This window comes from Rhinichthys klamathensis, unplaced genomic scaffold (genome assembly GCF_029890125.1).
Source record: "Rhinichthys klamathensis goyatoka isolate OS25496 unplaced genomic scaffold, OSU_Roscu_1.1 h1tg000053l_1, whole genome shotgun sequence".
NCBI classification, from domain to species: Eukaryota; Metazoa; Chordata; class Actinopteri; order Cypriniformes; family Leuciscidae; genus Rhinichthys; species Rhinichthys klamathensis.
Window position 1 is genome coordinate 1,537,258 of NW_026606598.1, and position 21,811 is coordinate 1,559,068.

At 38.4% G+C, this 21,811-nt stretch overlaps 1 protein-coding gene across 2 annotated transcripts; it reads left to right on the forward strand.

The window, feature by feature from the left end:
* Positions 1-55: 55 nt before the first annotated feature.
* On the forward strand, positions 56-21,811 carry zfand4 (zinc finger, AN1-type domain 4). 2 transcript variants are annotated; one of them, XM_056248089.1, is made up of 10 exons: positions 56-594; positions 4,695-4,995; positions 9,080-9,155; positions 9,878-9,945; positions 12,643-12,832; positions 13,286-13,433; positions 14,891-15,973; positions 16,660-16,705; positions 18,041-18,158; positions 20,781-21,811. In XM_056248089.1, exons 2-10 carry the CDS (start codon positions 4,812-4,814, stop codon positions 20,914-20,916), a joined length of 2,049 nt encoding a protein of 682 aa, XP_056104064.1. In that variant the 5' UTR covers positions 56-594; positions 4,695-4,811; the 3' UTR covers positions 20,917-21,811. The 2 variants fall into 2 exon arrangements, with proteins under 2 accessions (XP_056104064.1, XP_056104065.1); XM_056248090.1 differs by having other exon boundaries at positions 56-338.

A 21,811-nucleotide genomic window follows, 5' to 3' on the forward strand; every position in this document is an offset into this window, starting at 1 on the left:
AAATGGAACCAGATATAGTCACAAAGTGTTGTTTGACGCTGCCAGGGTGACCAGGGTAACATCCGGGAGATGGAAAGGGGAGTCGCGAGCATGGTCCCGCCCACTCTGCGTTACCATTGGACGAGTGACTCTCTTTTTCTACAACGGCTAATGTCATTCGTTCTCCTCATTGTCAATCAAGAACATCACAATAGGCTGCCTCCTTTTCAGTTTTTTTTTGTATTATTTAATGGGGCCTTTGAGCCTCATAACATCGGAACAAAAGCAATTGTTCCTGGCTCGAAAAAAAAAAGGAATCGTTTTGGCGTTTAGAAACGGCAAAGGTGGAGGAGGAATTGGTAAGCATCAACGGCATCCGCGAGTAACGTTAGTTTGCTTGGCTGACTGTGCTGCTTTGCTAAAACCAGCTAGCCACTAAAACAGAATTAAAGCACCTTTTATTGAAAGTTTTTTTTCGGATAACAGTTCAGAGACTGGAGAATCGGTTGCGTTTACCTTTAGAGGTAACTACCTAGCTTTTGGCGTGTGTTGTGGCTGGGACTCTGATCCAGCTGTCCGTCCCTGCAGATCTCTGATGATGATGATGCTGTCAAGGTAAGCTGGCAAATAGATGTACGAAGCGATTATCTGAAGTCAAAAGACCGAGCTAGTCGACTAGACTTATTTTTATACTTCATTTATTAGTCGAGTCATGACGAGAATACTTTGGAAAACACAATTTGTAGCTTTAAAGGCACTTTTGTGTTGTTTAGACTAATTGTAAATAAACATTCTCATAACAACCATTGTTCAACAGAAGTAAATAGGCATAAAGTGCTTATTCAGTATTCAGTGCTATAGGTGGATCGGCATATACAAATGTTTGACAGACAAACACACACACACATACAGCCATATATATACACACACACACACACACATATATATATATATATATATACACACACACACACACACACATATATACACTCACCGGCCACTTTATTAGGTACACCTGTCCAACTGCTCGTTAACACTTAATTTCTAAGCAGCCAATCACATGGCGGCAACTCAGTGCATTTAGGCATGTAGACATGGTCAAGACAATCTCCTGCAGTTCAAACCGAGCATCAGTATGGGGAAGAAAGGTGATTTGAGTGACTTTGAACGTGGCATGATTGTTGGTGCCAGAAGGGCTGGTCTGAGTATTTCAGAAACTGCTAATCTACTGGGATTTTCACGCACAACCATCTCTAGGGTTTACAGAGAATGGTCCGAAAAAGAAAAAACATCCAGTGAGCGGCAGTTTTGTGGGCGGAAATGCCTTGTTGATGCCAGAGGTCAGAGGAGAATGGCCAGACTGGTTCGAGCTGATAGAAGGGCAACAGTGACTGAAATAACCACTCGTTACAACCGAGGTATGCAGCAAAGCATTTGTGAAGCCACAACACGCACAACCTTGAGGCGGATGGGCTACAACAGCAGAAGACTCCACCGGGTACCACTCATCTCCACTACAAATAGGAAAAAGAGGCTACAATTTGCAAGAGCTCACCAAAATTGAACAGTTGAAGACTGGAAAAATGTTGCCTGGTCTGATGAGTCTCGATTTCTGTTGAGACATTCAGATGTTAGAGTCAGAATTTGGCATAAACAGAATGAGAACATGGAACCATCATGCCTTGTTACCACTGTGCAGGCTGGTGGTGGTGGTGTAATGGTGTGGGGGATGTTTTCCTGGCACACTTTAGGCCCCTTAGTGCCAATTGGGCATCGTTTAAATGCCACGGCCTACCTGAGCATTGTTTCTGACCATGTCCATCCCTTTATGGCCACCATGTACCCATCCTCTGATGGCTACTTCCACCATGTCACAAAGCTCTAATCATTTCAAATTGGTTTCTTGAACATGACAATGAGTTCACTGTACTAAAATGGCCTCCACAGTCACCAGATCTCAACCCAATAGAGCATCTTTGGGATGTGGTGGAACGGGAGATTCGCATCATGGATGTGCAGCCGACAAATCTGCGGCAACTGTGTGATGCCATCATGTCAATATGGACCAAACTCCCTGAGGAATGCTTCCAGCACCTTGTTGAATCTATGCCACGAAGAATTGAGGCAGTTCTGAAGGCAAAAGGGGGTCCAACCCGTTACTAGCATGGGGTACCTAATAAAGTGGCCGGTGAGTGTGTATATATATATATATATATATATATATATATATATATATATATATACAGGTCCTTCTAAAAAAATTAGCATATTGTGATAAAGTTCATTATTTTCCATAATGTAATGATAAAAATTAAACTTTCATATATTTTAGATTCATTGCACACCAACTGAAATATTTCAGGTCTTTTATTGTTTTAATACTGATGATTTTGGCATACAGCTCATGAAAACCCAAAATTCCTGTCTCAAAAAATTAGCATATCATGAAAAGGGTACCTAAACGAGCTATTAACCTAATCATCTGAATCAACTAATTAACTCTAAACACCTGCAAAAGATTCCTGAGGCTTTTAAAAACTCCCAGCCTGTTTCATTACTCAAAACCGCAATCATGGGTAAGACTGCCGACCTGACCGCTGTCCAGAAGGCCATCATTGACACAAGACAGAAAGAAAGTTCTGAACAAATAGGCTGTTCCCAGAGTGCTGTATCAAGGCACCTCAGTGGGAAATCAGTGGGAAGGAAAAAGTGTGGCAAAAAACGCTGCACAACGAGAAGAGGTGACCGGACCCTGAGGAAGATTGTGGAGAAGGACCGATTCCAGACCTTGGGGGACCTGCGGAAGCAGTGGACTGAGTCTGGAGTAGAAACATCCAGAGCCACCGTGCACAGGCGTGTGCAGGAAATGGGCTACAGGTGCCGCATTCCCCAGGTCAAGCCACTTTTGAACCAGAAACAGCGGCAGAAGCGCCTGACCTGGGCTACAGAGAAGCAGCACTGGACTGTTGCTCAGTTTTGCATGTCATTCGGAAATCAAGGTGCCAGAGTCTGGAGGAAGACTGGGGAGAAGGAAATGCCAAAATGCCTGAAGTCCAGTGTCAAGTACCCACAGTCAGTGATGGTCTGGGGTGCCATGTCAGCTGCTGGTGTTGGTGCACTGTGTTTTATCAAGGGCAGGGTCAATGCAGCTAGCTATCAGGAGATTTTGGAGCACTTCATGCTTCCATCTGCTGAAAAGCTTTATGGAGATGAAGATTTCATTTTTCAGCACGACCTGGCACCTGCTCACAGTGCCAAAACCACTGGTAAATGGTTTACTGACCATGGTATTACTGTGCTCAATTGGCCTGCCAACTCTCCTGACCTGAACCCCATAGAGAATCTGTGGGATATTGTGAAGAAAAAGTTGAGAGACGCAAGACCCAACACTCTGGATGAGCTTAAGGCCGCTATCGAAGCATCCTGGGCCTCCATAACACCTCAGCAGTGCCACAGGCTGATTGCCTACATGCCACGCCGCATTGAAGCAGTCATTTCTGCAAAAGGATTCCCGACCAAGTATTGACTATTAAGTGCATAACTGAACATAATTATTTGAAGGTTGACTCTTTTTTTTTTTTGTATTAAAAACACTTCTTTTATTGGTCGGATGAAATATGCTAATTTTTTGAGACAGGAATTTTGGGTTTTCATGAGCTGTATGCCAAAATCATCAGTTTTAAAACAATAAAAGACCTGAAATATTTCAGTTGGTGTGCAATGAATCTAAAATATATGAAAGTTTAATTTTTATCATTACATTATGGAAAATAATGAACTTTATCACAATATGCTACGTTTTTGAGAAGGACCTGTATATATATATAAATAAGTCTCTTATGCACATTAAGGCTGCATTTATTTGATAAAAAATACAGAGAAAAAGATGATGGTTTTCTTTTTAATGTACTTTAAGATATAATTTATTTCTGTGATGCAAAGCTGAATTTTCAGCATCATTACTCCAGTCTTCAGTGTCACATGATCCTTCAGAAATCATTCTAATATGCTGATTTATTATCAATGTTGGAAACAGTTGTTCTTAATATTTTTTTATAACCTGTAAAACTTTTTCCCAGGATTCTTTGATGAATAAAAAGTAAAAAAAAAAATAACAGCATTTATTGAAAATAAAAATATTTTGTACCTATATATACAGTACCGTTCAAAAGTTTGGGGTTAGTAATTTTTTTTCTTATTTTTTTTATGAAAGAAATTAACACTTTTATTCAGCAAGGATGTGTTAAATTTATAAAAAAGTGATAGTAAAGATTTATATTGTTAGAAAAGATTTCTATTTTCAATGAATGCTGTTCTTTTTAACTTTTTATTTATCGATGAATCCTGAAAAAAGTATCACAGGTTCCAAAAAAATATTATATATCTCTTTCCAACATTGATATCTGAGTAATAACTGATGAAAATTCAGCTTTACATCACGGAAATAAATTATATTTTAAAGTATATTAAAATAGAAAACCATTATTTTAAATTGTAATAATATTTCACAATATTAGTTTTTTTCTGCATTTTTGATCAAATAAAAGCAGGCTTGATGAGCATAATAGACATCTTTCAAAAACATTAAAAACTCCAAACTTTTGACCAGTACTATATGTATGTATGTATGTATGTATGTATATACACCAGAACATTCTTAAATGTACCAAGTCACGTTCTTTGTATACTAATATAGAGATTGTGATTCTCCACAGCCCTAAGCTCCATGCATGATGTGTTCCAGCTGTGTCAGAAGCAGCATCTCCGCCTTCACTCCTCCACCTTGGGCTGGGTTCATTATTGTCTCATCCTGAGCCCTGTCCTTTGCGGTAATGACTGACAAGAGAAACCCACCGTTTTTCAATGATGACAATGTAGGCGTAGTGCACTACAAGCTGCCCTTCAGCGAGACCATGGAGCTGTTCATTGAGACTTTGACAGGGACCTGCTTTCAGCTACGTGTCTCTCCATTTGAACAGGTTGTCTCCGTCAAGGTCAAGATTCAAAGATTGGAGGGTATGTGTCTTCTCTTGATTCATTACACAGCACAATGCTTTGATAAAAAGGTGACATTACACTTGATCGGACACCATGATTTTGGTCTCATGACGTTAGCATGTTTTCTATTCTTTGTGCTTTAATGTGACATACTATACTGTTTTAAACGGCAATTTTCTTACTCCTAAATAATTAGTAGCATTGTTTTATGAGCTCATATTTAAAGGGATAGTTCGCCTAAAAATGAAAATTCTGTCATCATTTACTCCCCCTCAAGTTGTTCCAAACCTGTTTGAATTTCTTTCTTCTGCTGAATACAAAAGAAGATATTTTGAAGAAGGTCGGTAACCAACCTTGAAATCAGTTGATGGGAACTTTTTTTTATAACATTATAAATGTCTTTACTGTCACTTTTGATCAATTTAATGCATGCTTGCTGCAAGTATATAAAAAAAAAATAAAAAAATGTACCCCAAACTTTTGAGTGATATACTCTTGGTTTGACCAGCAATTAAACAAGGGGGTGGTCATTTCATATTATTGTAGGTTTTCTAATTCTAATGACTTCAAAAGTTTTGGTTACATGTTATGCATTACAATATAATAACCACACATTCCATTCATCTGAAACAATCTTTATCCATCACAATCCTCATCAATGTTAAGCTAAAGGGAAACATGTATGCATTGTAATAAGAAATGCACCTTAGTCTGTGCTGATTGGATAATGATTTAGACCAATTAGACAATAAATAATATCCACAAGTAGTTTTGAAGACATATTCCAAGTAGTCCTGGTCTGATGTTTTCATTCTGATTTAGAGCTTCAGAAGAAATTGAGTCGTTTATTAACAACTGGCACACTCAGTAATTGCGTTTGTGATCCGCCCATGCAGTTACAGATGAAACATGTCAACAGTTTAACACATGAGCAATCAGAAAAGGAGAAGAGAATAAATTGATTCTCTTGCTATCAAAAGCTGCCATTGTTATTACTCAGTAACTAAAGTTGCTGCTCCTCTAAAGCATCACGTGGCATGGTTGAAAACAGCTTTGTCAGAACGAGAAATGTTAGTATTCTTTGAATGAAGAGCTTTTATTTGTTTTGGGGGCACAGCTAGTTTGTCTCTCACGACTTGCGCGTGAGCAAACGTTGGGCTTAAAATTTAGGACTGAGAGTGCTTCATTTATATCACCTGGTTGACTGTAATTTTGAAATCAATGAGAGAGAAAAAACATTAGTTGAAAACCCAGATGGGACATTGCCATTCTAGACAACTGTTTTGTATATACATCAGTGGGTATTTAAACATGCCAGTCTTAAAGGTTGTTTTCAATTGGTTTCACCAACCACTCAAAGCCAAAATAAAGCATCGTTAGGAAAGATTAGATGAATGTGATCATGTTTGGGCCTTTTTTGGGCCTGACATCGCTGATACAACCTTTAAGTAGAGATGGTTTTCCTCCCAGGATCACTTAGATGTGTTAGACAGCACTAATTTCACCAGGTCTGCTCTCCCCTGCAGGAGTTAGCTTTATTAAAGATGAGTTTATCAACCCTGTGGATTACAGGTGAGGAATGGCCTAGTTTTAGTTCTGCTATGTGCTTCTTTTGTGGCTAATCTTAGATTCACTATGCTTTGCATCTGGGGCAATGACTGCCCCCTTCCAGGGATCAGCTCTAAAGAAGCTTGTTTCATTTTTTTGTTAAAAATCTATATAACTCACAAATCTGACTTTTTTTTTCTCAGAATTGCAATATGTATATTGTAATTTGGACTTAAATCGGAATTGCTAATTTTATCTTGTAATTCTGACTTTTTAACTCGTAATTGCAAATTTATATCTTGCAGTTCTGACTTTTGTTTTCTCTCTCAGAAGTGCAAATTTGTATCTCAAATCAGATTTTTTCTCTCGCAATTGCTAATTATTTTTTCACACATTTCTAACTTTTGTCTCAGAATTGACTAAATATGTATCTTGCAATTCTGACTATAAATCACAATTGCGAGTTTATATTGCAATTCTGAGAAAAAAGGTGAGAATTGTGAAATATAAACTCCCAATTGTGAGAAAAAAGTCCGAATTGTGAGATAATAGTCCCAATTTACGTTTACCGGAAACAAGCGTCCATAAGTCCAGTTTCGAAAAGAAGTATGAGACGGGTGTGTTGAGGAAATCCAGATTTTAATATGACATTTTTTTTTCAAACTTCAGATTAAGATTAGACACGGAGGTTGTGTATAGTTTAAAAAGCATGACTAGGCATGTCTCTAAACAGTGGACAGGCCGCACACACACTAACCACTCTGACTGTCACAGTCCTGTCTAGAAAACTACCCCTTCTGGGAATGGATACCAGTTTTGTGTTGCATGGGTGCGTTCTGGTGTCTTATTGCACTTTACACTCGATGGACACATCTATTCACTTAATCACAGGCCAGTGTAAAAGTCTGAAAAATTTAAGTGGTAAGCTTATCTTCATGTCAGTGCAACATTTGCATTCACGGTCCTAAGAATGAACGGCAATAATGACCTTGAAAAAGCTTGTTGTAAAGCAATTTCAGGCGTTTAAGCTGCTTTCTTGTGTTGTTATTTATTTCCTGACCACTGTGATATTTGCTAGGTCTGGAGATGACATGATTGTTGGTTATTTTGTGTACACAGGGGGGCAGATCTGAGTCGTATTTGTTCTGCTGCTGTCTGAGTCACCCTGCCCCATTGTTTTTGCATAATTATTTGTTATAGTTAAATGTTCCTTAGTTAAATTGGTCAGATGTGATGACTCAAACCTCTAGTTAGAGAACAATTGAACTAAATAGTTATATCAACATTTCCATAAGATTCCCCATAATTAACAAACATTTGTTAGCTAAATAACATTAGTCATTCCACACAATTGTATTAATAACCACAATTGGTTAAACGTCCTCGGTTCTGTCTCACTCACTAGCCATAAATAAATGGGAGCATACTTCTCATTTAGCCTGATCCTTAAAACATACAGTACTGTAGAGAGAGAGAGAGAGAGAGAGAGAGAGAGAGAGAGGAGAGAGAGGAGAGAGAGAGAGAGAGAGAGAGAGAGAGAGAGAGAGAGAGAGAGAGAGAGAGAGAGAGAGAGAGAGAGAGAGAGAGAGAGAGAGAGAGAGAGAGAGAGAGAGAGAGAGAGAGAGAGAGAGAGAGAGAGAGAATAAGTTTTATTCAGCAAGGAATTTATAAAGACATTTATAATGTTACAAAAGATTTTTATTTCAAATAAAAAAAGTTATTTTTGAACTTTCTGAAGGATCATGTGACACCGAAGACTGGAGTAATGGCTGTTGAAAAATCAGCTTTGCCATAACAGGAATAAATTACTTTTTAATATATATTAAAATGGAAAGTTTTTACTGTATTTACTTGGTGAGTATGAGACTTCGTTCAGAAACATAAAAGAAATCTTACTGACCCCAAACGTTTGAACGTTAGTTTACATTCTGTGAATCTCAAAGGGAAAAAAATGACCCTGTAATGAAAGGTCAGTAATCATACCCTTATGTTCTTCTAAATTTCTCTTTCCAATTTCTCTTAAAATGGGGATGGAAGCTGTCAAGCTCTAAAAAGGACAAAAAGCACCATAAAGTGCAGAAATGGTGGTTTCATACTATATGACCACTATTATACCATGACACCTTAACAAAAGGCCTCTATATTGAACTAAAAGGACATCTTTTAGTTATCCTTCAAATCTCAGCCTGTCTGAAAAGACAAAGAAAAGAAAAAGAAAAACGTTTGTGAGTAGTCAAGGGTGTGAAAGGTCTGAATGCCACCGGACATTGATTTATACTACACATAAGATTTCAATGGCCAGATGTTATTTTCTGTGCCTTTTCTGTACTCCATTTCCCTCAAATGATTGCAGTTCAGAAACATTCCATTTGGTCAACCATTAACTGCAATCAGATGTGTCCCCCATGCTCCTGTTCTTTTTTGACAGTTTTTTGTTTGTTCTTTTGTCAGATGTGCTGTTAGATGCCGTAATTGCTTGTTGAATGTTTATTATAGTTTGCTTTATAAAAAGAGGTCTATACATACTCATCTTACGACATCTGTTTGGTCTCAGGCATCCCGGTCTCTCAGCAGCATTTGATTTGGAATGGTATGGAGCTTGAAGATGAGTACTGCTTACATGATTACAGGTGAGTTTTTCAGCTTTACAAAACAGGATCCAGGATGTTATATTACGATAAGTAAGCTCAACTACTGCATGTTTCACTGAATCTGGCAAGGTGCATTTTGAAAAATGAAATTATAATGATTTAATCACCCAAGGTCTTTGCGGTACACAAACTGAGATGTTTTGTTGAACGTCCTAGCTGTTTTTATCTGTGAAATTAAAGCATTTTGACCCAGGCAGCACAAAGGTATCATAAAAGTAGTCCATATGACTCATGCTCTATATTCGACGTCCTCCTCTGTTGTTATTCGCGGAAAACCTCTCCGCCACGGCTCTCGAATCTTATTTGCTCTTGAGCAGCTTCTACGTTCTTCAAAAAACATCTCCTTTTATGTTCCATAAAAGAAATAAAACCATATGAAAGGGTTTGGAAAAACATGAAGGTGAGTAAATAATGACAGCATTTGCATTTTGGGTGAGCTATTCCTTTAAATGCAGCCACTTCTCTCAAGAGCACACTGGCTCAGTCTGGAGGTCACAGATGGTGGATTTGTCAAGAATTCTTCTCAGTTAATTTTCCACATGGAGGCTTTCTGGGAAGATATTGCGTGGCTGGATGGCACTCATTGTGCTTCAAATGTTAAGTGAAGCAAATATTTATAAAGGCAGAACTGTACAGACTGTAGCGGTTTTGGTTTGTTATGCTACTGCATGCTCTGAGTTTTCCTATGCTTGTGTTTTCAGCATCACAGAGGGCTGCACTCTCAAGCTGGTGCTCGCCATGAGGGGAGGGCCTGTAAACACCAGACGAGGTGCGTTTCCACCACCGACTGGGATTTTCACAGTTGAAAGTGTGTTAACCCTGTCATTCTGAACCCCAGGTTAATGTAATCCCGATTCCTGGCCTTCACACTGTTTATAGTAATTTACCCTGGGTTAGTAACTCATTATGAGTGATTTCACACTTGTGCATTCGAAAACCCCAGATTTGCATATATTTGAGTTTAATAACATTGAACTCTGTGAAAATATCATAAATCTGCTCTGGTTGTCTTAACTCCTATAAAGCTATATGTATCATATTTGAATCATTGCTTTCTAAGGCTTCTGCATCATTAACATGATCAGTACCTTCCCCAGAAAACTATCTACCCCCTGGTGGGTTATTTATGACCTTTAGGAAGTAGAAGGACTTTTAAGAGTTGCAATGTAACGGAAGTAGTGTCAGAATTTTTTTTTCGTATTGTGACGTACATCTGAGAAATGAAAAAATTGTTGAGCGGGACTTGGTTCTGTCCATCAGTTGTTGATTGGATGACGACAGATGATGATCTGATTGCAAACTTCCAGTCGATTTTCAGAAAGCGGTGGGGTTTAAACTGACTAAATGAGAGAGAAGTTTGTAGTTTTTCATTAGATTTAAAAAATAAATAAAACACATGCTTTGATGAATTGTTCACAATATGATCATTAAGGTGCATTTAGAAAATAGTTATTTCCAATAGATTTTTTTATTTAATTCCAACATAATATAATTTCCAAAATGTCTGGCTTCCTGTTACAATATTTTTTATTTATATTCCAAGTATATATATGCTATATATAGCACTGTATGTATGTGTGTGTGTGTATATATATATATATATACATAGAGGTGTATATATGAACAAAAAAGTTGCTTCAAAAATGCATTGAAATATATTTTTGTACAAAAAATATAATAAAAGCCTGATATATAGATTATGGTAAAAAATACATGTGCAAAAAATATTTAATGTTTAATCTAATAAATATATTTATAGGATATACACTCACCGGCCACTTTATTAGGTACCCCATGCTAGTAACGGGTTGGACCCCCTTTTGCCTTCAGAACTGCCTCAATTCTTCGTGGCATAGATTCAACAAGGTGCTGGAAGCATTCCTCAGGGAGTTTGGTCCATATTGACATGATGGCATCACACAGTTGCCGCAGATTTGTCGGTTGCACATCCATGATGCGAATCTCCCGTTCCACCACATCCCAAAGATGCTCTATTGGGTTGAGATCTGGTGACTGTGGAGGCCATTTTAGTACAGTGAACTCATTGTCATGTTCAAGAAACCAATTTGAAATGATTAGAGCTTTGTGACATGGTGGAAGTAGCCATCAGAGGATGGGTACATGGTGGCCATAAAGGGATGGACATGGTCAGAAACAATGCTCAGGTAGGCCGTGGCATTTAAACGATGCCCAATTGGCACTAAGGGGCCTAAAGTGTGCCAGGAAAACATCCCCCACACCATTACACCACCACCACCAGCCTGCACAGTGGTAACAAGGCATGATGGTTCCATGTTCTCATTCTGTTTACGCCAAATTCTGACTCTAACATCTGAATGTCTCAACAGAAATCGAGACTCATCAGACCAGGCAACATTTTTCCAGTCTTCAGCTGTTCAATTTTGGTGAGCTCTTGCAAATTGTAGCCTCTTTTTCCTATTTGTAGTGGAGATGAGTGGTACCCGGTGGAGTCTTCTGCTGTTGTAGCCCATCCGCCTCAAGGTTGTGCGTGTTGTGGCTTCACAAATGCTTTGCTGCATACCTCGGTTGTAACGAGTGGTTATTTCAGTCACTGTTGCCCTTCTATCAGCTCGAACCAGTCTGGCCATTCTCCTCTGACCTCTGGCATCAACAAGGCATTTCCGCCCACAGAACTGCCGCTCACTGGATGTTTTTTCTTTTTCGGACCATTCTCTGTAAACCCTAGAGATGGTTGTGCGTGAAAATCCCAGTAGATTAGCAGTTTCTGAAATACTCAGACCAGCCCTTCTGGCACCAACAATCATGCCACGTTCAAAGTCACTCAAACCACCTTTCTTCCCCATACTGATGCTCGGTTTGAACTGCAGGAGATTGTCTTGACCATGTCTACATGCCTAAATGCACGTAGTTGCCGCCATGTGATTGGCTGCTTAGAAATTAAGTGTTAACGAGCAGTTGGACAGGTGTACCTAATAAAGTGGCCGGTGAGTGTATATATATATATATATATATATATATTGTTTGAATAAATTTTTCAGTTTCTAATCTTCTATTCTCTGTTTTTCTTTTAACTATATTTTTTGTATGTCAGGATTTAAAGAGTTAATCTTTAAAAATATACTACAGATATTAGTCTATTCAACACTCAACTTAATGTGTTTGCAATTCAGCACTGTTTTCCTAAGATGCTCAAATAAAAAGCAACGCAGAAAAGTAACTCAAATCACATAACCACTGAAGTAGTTTATGACTGGATTTGGAAAGTGTTGACTAGTGCTACTGCAGTACTGGCCTGCAACAGTTCTGTGAAAGCTGGGTTTGTTGCAACTTTCTAATCCTTCCTATGTGCCACTATGCAATGGTTTTAAGGTCAAAAACAAAAGCTGCTCATTTACCATTCCAGGAGGTGTGCAGGCACACAGTTAGTTAACAATCGGATATTGATTAGTATGACCTGCATCCTGTTTCTTCTCGTTACCTGCAGTGACAGTGACAGATGACTCGGCGAGGGATATCGCTGACTGCCTTGATGCAGGGAGAGAGGAGATGTGGGAAAAGTCTCTGCCTAACAAACAGGTCACCTTCCTGGTGTACCGTGAGGGAGATCAGCTCAATTTCTTCCGAGTGGTGGATAGGGGAGATGGAACGCTCACACCTGTGTCTGAATCATTGAGGTCAGTTCAAAAGAAGAGAAGTTACTTGCCAAGAGGAACACACTGCACCCTGGTTCCCTTTTTTTTAGATGAAAGCAGATGTTTCAGAACTACAGTTTTCCTGTGTCATACTATGTGTTTACTAATGAAGACATGCATCAGCATTTACTGGCAAACTTCACAGTCTGTTAAGTCTGCATCACCAAATGGACTTCCAAAAATATATTTTTCCCAAATGAATAATTTAAAGTGCCCCTTTTTCAAATATTACCTTTCATGCAGTGTGTAATATAGCTGTTTGTGAATGTAAAAGGTCTGCAAAGTTTTAAAGAATAAATGTAAATCCATTGTAGAAGACCTAGAAGAAACAAAATAAGAAACCGTTAAAATAGCATAAAAGGGGTTCTTTAATAAAACTGAAAAATGTAATCTTTAGCAAATCTAAGAGTTCCTCCTTGTATGTGGTTGTTTCAGCGGTGCCTCGGTACACAATGTGTACACGGAGGAGGAGGAAGAATCAGAGAGTGCATCTTCAGAACAGCAAACTCTGGAGAACTCCATCACAATGAGCAAGATGAAGCTGCTCAAGGCCAAGATGGAGAATATGAACCTTAACAAAAAGGTAACAAAATAGGCGGACTAGAAGTGCTATTCATCTTTCTTTTTTCCTCCTCCACATTTTCTAGCAATATCTTTTTATCCTCAAGTGCATGAACCTTTACAGTCAAACACATCTGATTAGATTTGTCAGTGGAGCAGAATGGAAGTGCGCGCAGTTCTCCAGCTGGCTTGAGGGAGTGTCGCCCATCCCACGCTATGTCTGATTAACTGGCGCAGTAATAACCACAAGCTCAGCAGATTGGCATATGAAGTTAATTATTCACACTCAAATATGCATAGTTGTCAGTAGACATGTCTTGGTCGCAGATATTTGTTTTTTATCTGTCTAGGAAACCTTTGCTGTTATTGCTTACACATGTACCGTAGCTGATAAGTTTGCATGTTTATGTACTGGATGCATTGCTCCTGTCAACATCATAGAAACGTTTTAATGTTTTAATGTATTATGAGGTGTAACATGAAGCACAGTTTAATTGGTTAAAGTTACAAGCAATATCGCAACTTAGCACATTAGTTGAATCCTAACTGATGTGTGATTTAATTTTACAACATGACTAAATGTGTGTACAAACATAATTCAGAGCTATCCATTTTAACAATAATTTATCAATATTTTATAAATAAACTAATATTAATTGTAATCATTTTATTTGATTAATTTATTGTAAAATGTATATTAAAATGATGTTAATTAACATGATTTTGTAAAGTTTTGAGTTTTTTTAAGCTATTTTTGCACTGATGCCAGACTTTAAATGATATATTTTGGTTTAAGATATATTTGGTTTACCAAAAGTGTTTATATTACTGAATTCACAGGATTATCCAGTAATAGTCATTACCACAGTTATTATAATATGAACTATTTTTAGGGGCGCACAATATATTTGTTCCATCTTGGTTATCAGTCAATATTCCAGTTTTTATTATGGTTATTGGATATTTAATTGTGCATGCTCATGTCACTACATTGAGATTACCTTTCCTATCATGTAACCTTAAAAAACACTAATAATTTAATAACACTCTCAAATGTAATCTTTAGCAAATCTCAAAAATGAATATGCATTTTCAAACTGTACATTATAATGTTGTGCTGCATAAATTCACATGTGCCATTTATAGCAGTTGATTTAGCGTTTTTAGTGTTTAATTTGTAATTTATTTATACATTTAATATCTGCCACTGTTTATTGACCACAACTAATACTTTATTATTGGCTTATCTGTATTGCCCACTGCCCAGAATGTTAATGATGCATTGCGAATTTGTTCATTAAATCGCTTGGAATTATTTTTTTTAAACGTGATATATGTTTACTGTGGCTCACTCCGCTATAAAAGATTTTGGTCATACCGCCCGCTCCTGCTCAGAAAGTAATGCATATCAGATCTTCTCTGTTTATGTGCCTTCTTTGCCATGATATGTGTGTGATTGTTTTCTTGTGTCTTTGTCAGCCCAAGAAGACTGCTAAATTAAAAGTCAGACCTCCAGTGGGTCCGCGGCCCTGCAGCGGTTCGTTTGGCTCTGCCCGACACCACCGAATGTTTCGTGTCCTTCCTCAGATAGGCCACTTCTCGTCAACGCACCTACCTCCGATCGGAAATCAGCAGCAACCTGCAGTTTCATCCCCTGCTGCTGGGACCTCCCGCCAACCATTCGCATCTCTCTCAAGTCCCACTTCCTCAAGCCGTGCTCATCCTTCCTCTGCAGCTTCAGGCATGTATATGCTTCAGGCTGAGGAACCATGGGATAATCCAGTGCCCAGGAAGATCAGACTCCCTCCCAAAGTGTCCAGACTGGATATGAGAGGGCCTAAAGTCATGCGAGACTGTGTGTACCCACCTGCATCTCTTCTGTCCAGCCCTGGAGTTCAGGATGAGGTGGATCTCCAGAGTGACAGACTAACGGTAACCGAGAACTCTGCTGTAATGGAGCCGCCCAAAGCTGTTCCCTTCAATCTTCCTGAGCCCCTGAGCCTGGACGTATCCTCTCAGCGTGAGCAAGGTCTGAACTCTATAACTCTGCCGGAACCCAACACCGTAACTCCTCTTCTTTCCCAAGGCATCAACTCAAACTGGAGGCTGGCATCCCAACCTGACCTACACTTCGCCGGTGACCCCCTCGCTCCTCCTCACATACCGCAGCACTTTGAGTTTACGGGTTCCACCATGCAGCCCAGTCCAACCCATGCTCTCCTCACAACCAGCAACAGCCCGTCGCTTCAGGTCGGCTCCCCCTCACGGACCACATCTGTATGTGGTCTCAAAGTCGACAAGCGCTCAGAGGTGATTTCCAAAAGCGAGGCCAGAGATATTACAAAGATGGCCAATAAAGCAACTAAAGAGCCATTGGGCACGGTGAGCAACGCAGAGCTTCTGGCCTCCCTGGCGGGCAGTGGAGGTCAAGAGGCCTTGGCTGGACCGTATTCTCTGGGCAGGTTATGCGCTACAGCCGCCCCCCTACCAACCAACATCCATCTTTTGCAGGAAGACCTGCTGAGAAGGATCTCCCCCCTACAGAGAACAGCTGGCTACACGGTGAGTTTGCAACCTTGACTTCTGCTTTTACAGATCTCCCCTTTTATACTGCTGATGTTCATTTGATCTCAGTTGGTTGCAAGGAGAAATCAAATTTGATATATATCAGTATCGTGTAAGGTTTTGTCGTATCATATTGTCATATCGATATCGTGTTAATATTGTATGTCCGTGTTAAATAATCGTGATTTCAATATTGACCAAAATAAGTGAGATTATGATTTTTGTCATAATTCTAACAGTCCTATTAAGAGGCTTAATTGGTTACAAGCAATTTTGCAACGTTCAAAATTCGTGACTCATTGGTTAACTGATGTGCTATATTTTATTTTACAACAGTTATTTCAAACGTGACATTAATGTGTGTAAAATTGTCCATTTTAATAATTTATTAATATTATTTTATTTTATTTAAATTATTTATATTTACATTTTATTTGATTCATTTATTGTAAAATTCATTTTAATTTGAATTTGCTTTAACTCAAAATGACATGCGAATGCTGTCATGCAAATTAGTACTACTAGTAGAGCGTGTATCCTGTCACGAAAGATGCTTGCTGCACATTGTACACCATGCAAGACAGATTACAAGTGTGAATCATTAGTTTTGGCATTTCAACTAATGAGAATAGTGCTGCAACAATCTCACAAACGCTTTATCACACAAAATCTTGTTGTTGCAGCCGTCAAGCTCGTCAAGCGGCCTCTCCAGTTCAATAAAGAGATTAGGTGAGTGGCTTGACTTAAACAGTGTGCTGTTCATGTGAAACGAACCATTCAGAACACCATCTTACATTGCTGCCCCATGTCACTGAGAAACTTTTTGTTGTTGAGACTAATGCATTCGTGGCAAGCCTTGGCCATTTGTTACACTTTTTCCACTCTTCACTACTTCACTAGCCTGTCTTCCTCAGGCTTGTGAAACCCATTTGTAAATCCACAGTCCACTTTATTATCATGCTGCATTATGTCACTTGTTTGGGAAACTTCTGAGTTCATAGCTGCCTTCGTCCTCGTTCAGTACGAGTGTTCAACTTGGATTGAGCCTGTGATTTAGGGGTGCAGTATTTTGAAAATTCATGATATACTCTACTGTTCATTCAGATTGATTTTACAGGATGCATTAAATAGATGAAAAGTGACAGTAAAGACATTTATAATGTGTATATATATATATATATATATATATATATTTAATTAAAAGTAAATATATATATATATATATATAAATAATTAAATATATAATTATTTTCAAGATTGAGAATAATAAGAAATGCTTCTTGAGCAGAAAATCACCATATCGGTCGATGAATTCATCTGAACAATATATCAGTTATATATATACAATATATATATATATATATATATATATATATATAATATCAGTATCTTTAATCATAATTTCCTGGCGGTCAGGAGGTGTATTTTAAATAAGCCCAGCAATGGACTGTCAGGCTTTTAAATATTCACCATCATAAAGAGCAGAGCAGAACAGCTGACTGAAACCAAGAAACAGGAAATGAACACCACAACTCAGTCACATAGATAAATATTCACATGATCACATGTTTACAAAAGCATGCATGCGAAATTACACACAAAATAGAGGCACATCTTCACTCAGACGTTTGATGCTTAGAGAGACTTCCTGCGTGATTGTGCACTTACGAGCCTGGATGATGGTTTTGCAACAGGTGGTGCTGATACATTTGGGAAATGTTCCCTGACATTTTACCGCCAGTGTTTCAGAGCATCTGACTGTTCTGTCACATCTCAGATTGTCACTGGCTCGAAAATGCAACAGTGATGGCAAATAACAGAATAGATAGACCAGCAAGTACATGACTGGAAATCCAATCTCATGCCCCAGTGCTTGGTACGATTTTGTCACAATGTGTGTCTTTCTGTAGATTCTTATCGTTGTGACTTTTGTAGAAATAAACAGGGAGGTTTTGAAGGTACATGGGTAGTTTTTCCCCTTTGAATCCATATTTTATAGGTGCTGAAATGGTCTCTCTTGTTCAATTCCTGTCATTGTCTGTGTATGTGGAAATGTTGTTTTAGGCTCTTCAACACATCACTTGCCCCCAGTGAAGGCTCCCACTGGAACAAAGAAAAAGAGTTCGAAGCACTGCTTCCTGTGTGGGAAGAAGACTGGTTTAGCCACCAGCTATGAATGCAGGTACAGTGCATTCTCTCTACGTATCCCTCAGTATGAGTTTTTTATTTCTTTACAAGAGGGTAGTTAATGTGTATCTGCAATCTAAACCGGAGGTATGCACTTTATTTGGAGCGTTTGCACTTGACATAACAAGACCGAGCTATTTCTGTTCAGAGGTGACAGTAGTTCACATAAATGTCATACATCAGTATTGCTGATAACACCTTCTGTGACTTCAGTTTCTCTATGTTGACCTAAAGCTTTGAATGAGGCAAAGTCTTATATGATGCATCTTTGGAAAGGACTAATTAGAAAGCTGTGCTTGTTATTCTCTCCTGTGCCGTATAGAATCAATCCAGCTAAAGTGATTAAAAATTAAAAAGGGCTTTCTTTTCAACCTGACTGATTTGTTTGTTCATAGCAGGGCCATAATCACCATAAACACTAAAAGGGACACATCCCCCAATATTTAGTTTGGTGGTAGGCCTGTATGAGTTTATGGTTTATTCTTAAATTATTACATTTTAGAATGACTTCTTACTTGTCCTGCTGTACATATATATACACTCACCTAAAGGATTTTTAGGAACACCTGTTCAATTTCTCATTAATGCAATTATCTAATCAACCAATCACATGGCAGTTGCTTCAATGCATTTAGGGGTGTGGTCCTGGTCAAGGCCATCTCCTGAACTCCAAACTGAATGTCAGAATGGGAAAGAAAGGTGATTTAAGCAATTTTGAGCGTGGCATGGTTGTTGGTGCCAGACGGGCCGGTCTGAGTATTTCACAATCTGCTCAGTTACTGGGATTTTCACGCACAACCATTTCTAGGGTTTACAAAGAATGGTGTGAAAAGGGAAAAACATCCAGTATGCGGCAGTCCTGTGGGCGAAAATGCCTTGTTGATGCTAGAGGTCAGAGGAGAATGGGCTGTCTGATTCAAGCTGATAGAAGAGTAACTTTGACTGAAATAACCACTCGTTACAACCGAGGTATGCAGCAAAGCATTTGTGAAGCCACAACACGCACAACCTTGAGGCGGATGGGCTACAACAGCACAAGACCCCACCGGGTACCACTCATCTCCACTACAAATAGGAAAAAGAGGCTACAATTTGCAAGAGCTCACCAAAATTGGACAGTTGAAGACTGGAAAAATGTTGCCTGGTCTGATGAGTCTCGATTTCTGTTGAGACATTCAGATGGTAGAGTCAGAATTTGGCGTAAACAGAATGAGAACATGGATCCATCATGCCCTGTTACCACTGTGCAGGCTGGTGGTGGTTGTGTAATGGTGTGGGGGATGTTTTCTTGGCACACTTTAGGCCCCTTAGTGCCAATTGGGCATCGTTTAAATGCCACGGCCTACCTGAGCATCCCTTTATGGCCACCATCTACCCATCCTCTGATGGCTACTTCCACCATGTCACAAAGCTCGAATCATTTCAAATTGGTTTCTTGAACATGACAATGAGTTCACTGTACTAAAATGGCCCCCACAGTCACCAGATCTCAACCCAATAGAGCATCTTTGGGATGTGGTGGAACGGGAGCTTCGTGCCCTGGATGTGCATCCCACAAATCTCCATCAACTGCAAGATGCTATCCTATCAATATGGGCCAACATTTCTAAAGAATGCTTTCAGCACCTTGTTGAATCAATGCCACGTAGAATTAAGGCAGTTCTGAAGGCGAAAGGGGGTCAAACACAGTATTAGTATGGTGTTCCTAACAATCCTTTAGGTGAGTGTATATAGCCTATATATATACAGTACATACTATATATACTATATATATAGGCACTTAAATTGTTACAAAAGATTTCCATTTCAAATAAATGCTATTTATTTGAATTTTCTAGTCATCAAATAATCCTAAAATTTTTCCACAGATATATGACAGCAACTGTTTATTATTAACACTTATTATTAACACTGATAATAATTATAAGTATCAATCAGAATCAGGGCTCGACATTAAGCCTTGTTATGTGCTTGTCCTTGAGGGGGAAAAAAATGTGGTGTAAATGTAATTTATTCTGAAGCAATATTCTCATCAATGTTCTATTAGTTCTTACTTAAATCAGCATAGTTGTGATATTTGCCCCCTTAAATTGATTTCCAGGGCATTTTTGTAATTTAAGTGTTATTATAATGCTCAGCTTTCATGTTAAATATTTTAATTTGATCAATAATTCAATTTTATAATAATAATAAGACACTATATGGTGGTTACCAATTACTTAATTTATTTATATTTACACTATATATCGTAATCTAGATTACACATAAACAGCATTGAATATATATATATATATATATATATTCAAGCATTATTTTGTTAAGATGCTGGGTTTATAAGAATAATAAGACATGGTCTTCTAAAAATAAAGATACATGATCTTTGTGTGGGATGTTTAGAAACAATTCCATTTGGTCCCTCTATGAGATTTGTTCTGTGTAGTTTTCTAACAGCTTTAGTTCCATTCTGAAAATTAATGAACATCCGGATGGACCATTTATTCAGCTCTGAGGAAGAAATAACCGAAGTGCATTTTCTCTCACATCTTAGAAAAAGCATTGGTTGGAATGGTGTCTGATTATTGCAGTTCTCATAAAGATATGTTTATTTTTGTCTAAGGTGTGGCAACATCTTCTGCTCCATGCACCGCTACTCAGAGACCCACGACTGCACCTACGACTACAAGAGCGCAGGCCGGCGCTTTCTACAGGAGACCAACCCCATCATAAGTGCACCAAAGCTGCCCAAAATATGAAGGCACTGCTTGGGTGAGAGAAAAGGAGACATGACAACCATCAACTATTAAAAGAGTGAAAATCCTTGATCACCAGTCTGTGCTTTTATCACCATGTTTTCTTAAAAATATAGTAGTTTAATAAAAACGAAAGGGAAAAACAGCGCTAGCTTATTAGCCGTTGCCTTGGAAAACACACCTATGTTTGCTGTCTGTAAATTACTTCATACTTCACAAAAAAAATACAAAACCCTGCATGTAAATAGTTTTTAAAAAACATTTCTACAAACTTTTAAAAATAAGTGAAATACTTTTAAATAAGCAAAATACACAACTACGTATATATCTATTTGCATACGTTTTTCTGTGTGTTTCTTTTTTTGAAATAGAACCAACAATCACTTTTCATGACAAGTCTTGCAGAGATGCACTTTAGTAATGAAAATATCTCTTGTGGAGATTAGGTTCTGTATTGGGGTTGGGGGGTGACAGTGTGCTTGAACTATGTGCCGTTTGTTTTTTGTAAGTTTCCTATTAGAATTTTCTTATATTTCTGACACATTACTCCTCTGTCCAGTAGCACTCTACCGAACACTGCTTTTCATGGAAAATGCCAAGCACTGCATACTCGTGTTATAAAAAGACTGTTTAACCTTGATTCACTTTGAATATGAAATATATATAGGCCCAATAAGCCGTACACACTATGCAGTTTGACCATGTAGCATTCTAAACCAACTTTATAAGGGCTTGGCATGATAAGATTTGAACAATTGACTGGTTGCCATGATGACGATCCTTTTTGAACCTTAGTATAAGAAAGCTGCTCAGAAGGCAGCTGTTGTTATTTGCATTTTTCTGTAATTGTCAGTTGATGAGCCTAATAAAATATCCTTGTGTTTCCTTCTTTACTGTA

Bases quoted from the DNA above. Each gene is read 5' to 3' on its own strand.
- zfand4 (XM_056248089.1), top strand. From the start codon at position 4,812: ATGACTGACAAGAGAAACCCACCGTTTTTCAATGATGACAATGTAGGC. The intron at 9,946-12,642 runs GTGCGTTTCCAC...CGTTACCTGCAG, and splicing joins GCCTGTAAACACCAGACGAG to TGACAGTGACAGATGACTCG. The intron at 18,159-20,780 runs GTACAGTGCATT...TTTTTGTCTAAG, and splicing joins GCCACCAGCTATGAATGCAG to GTGTGGCAACATCTTCTGCT.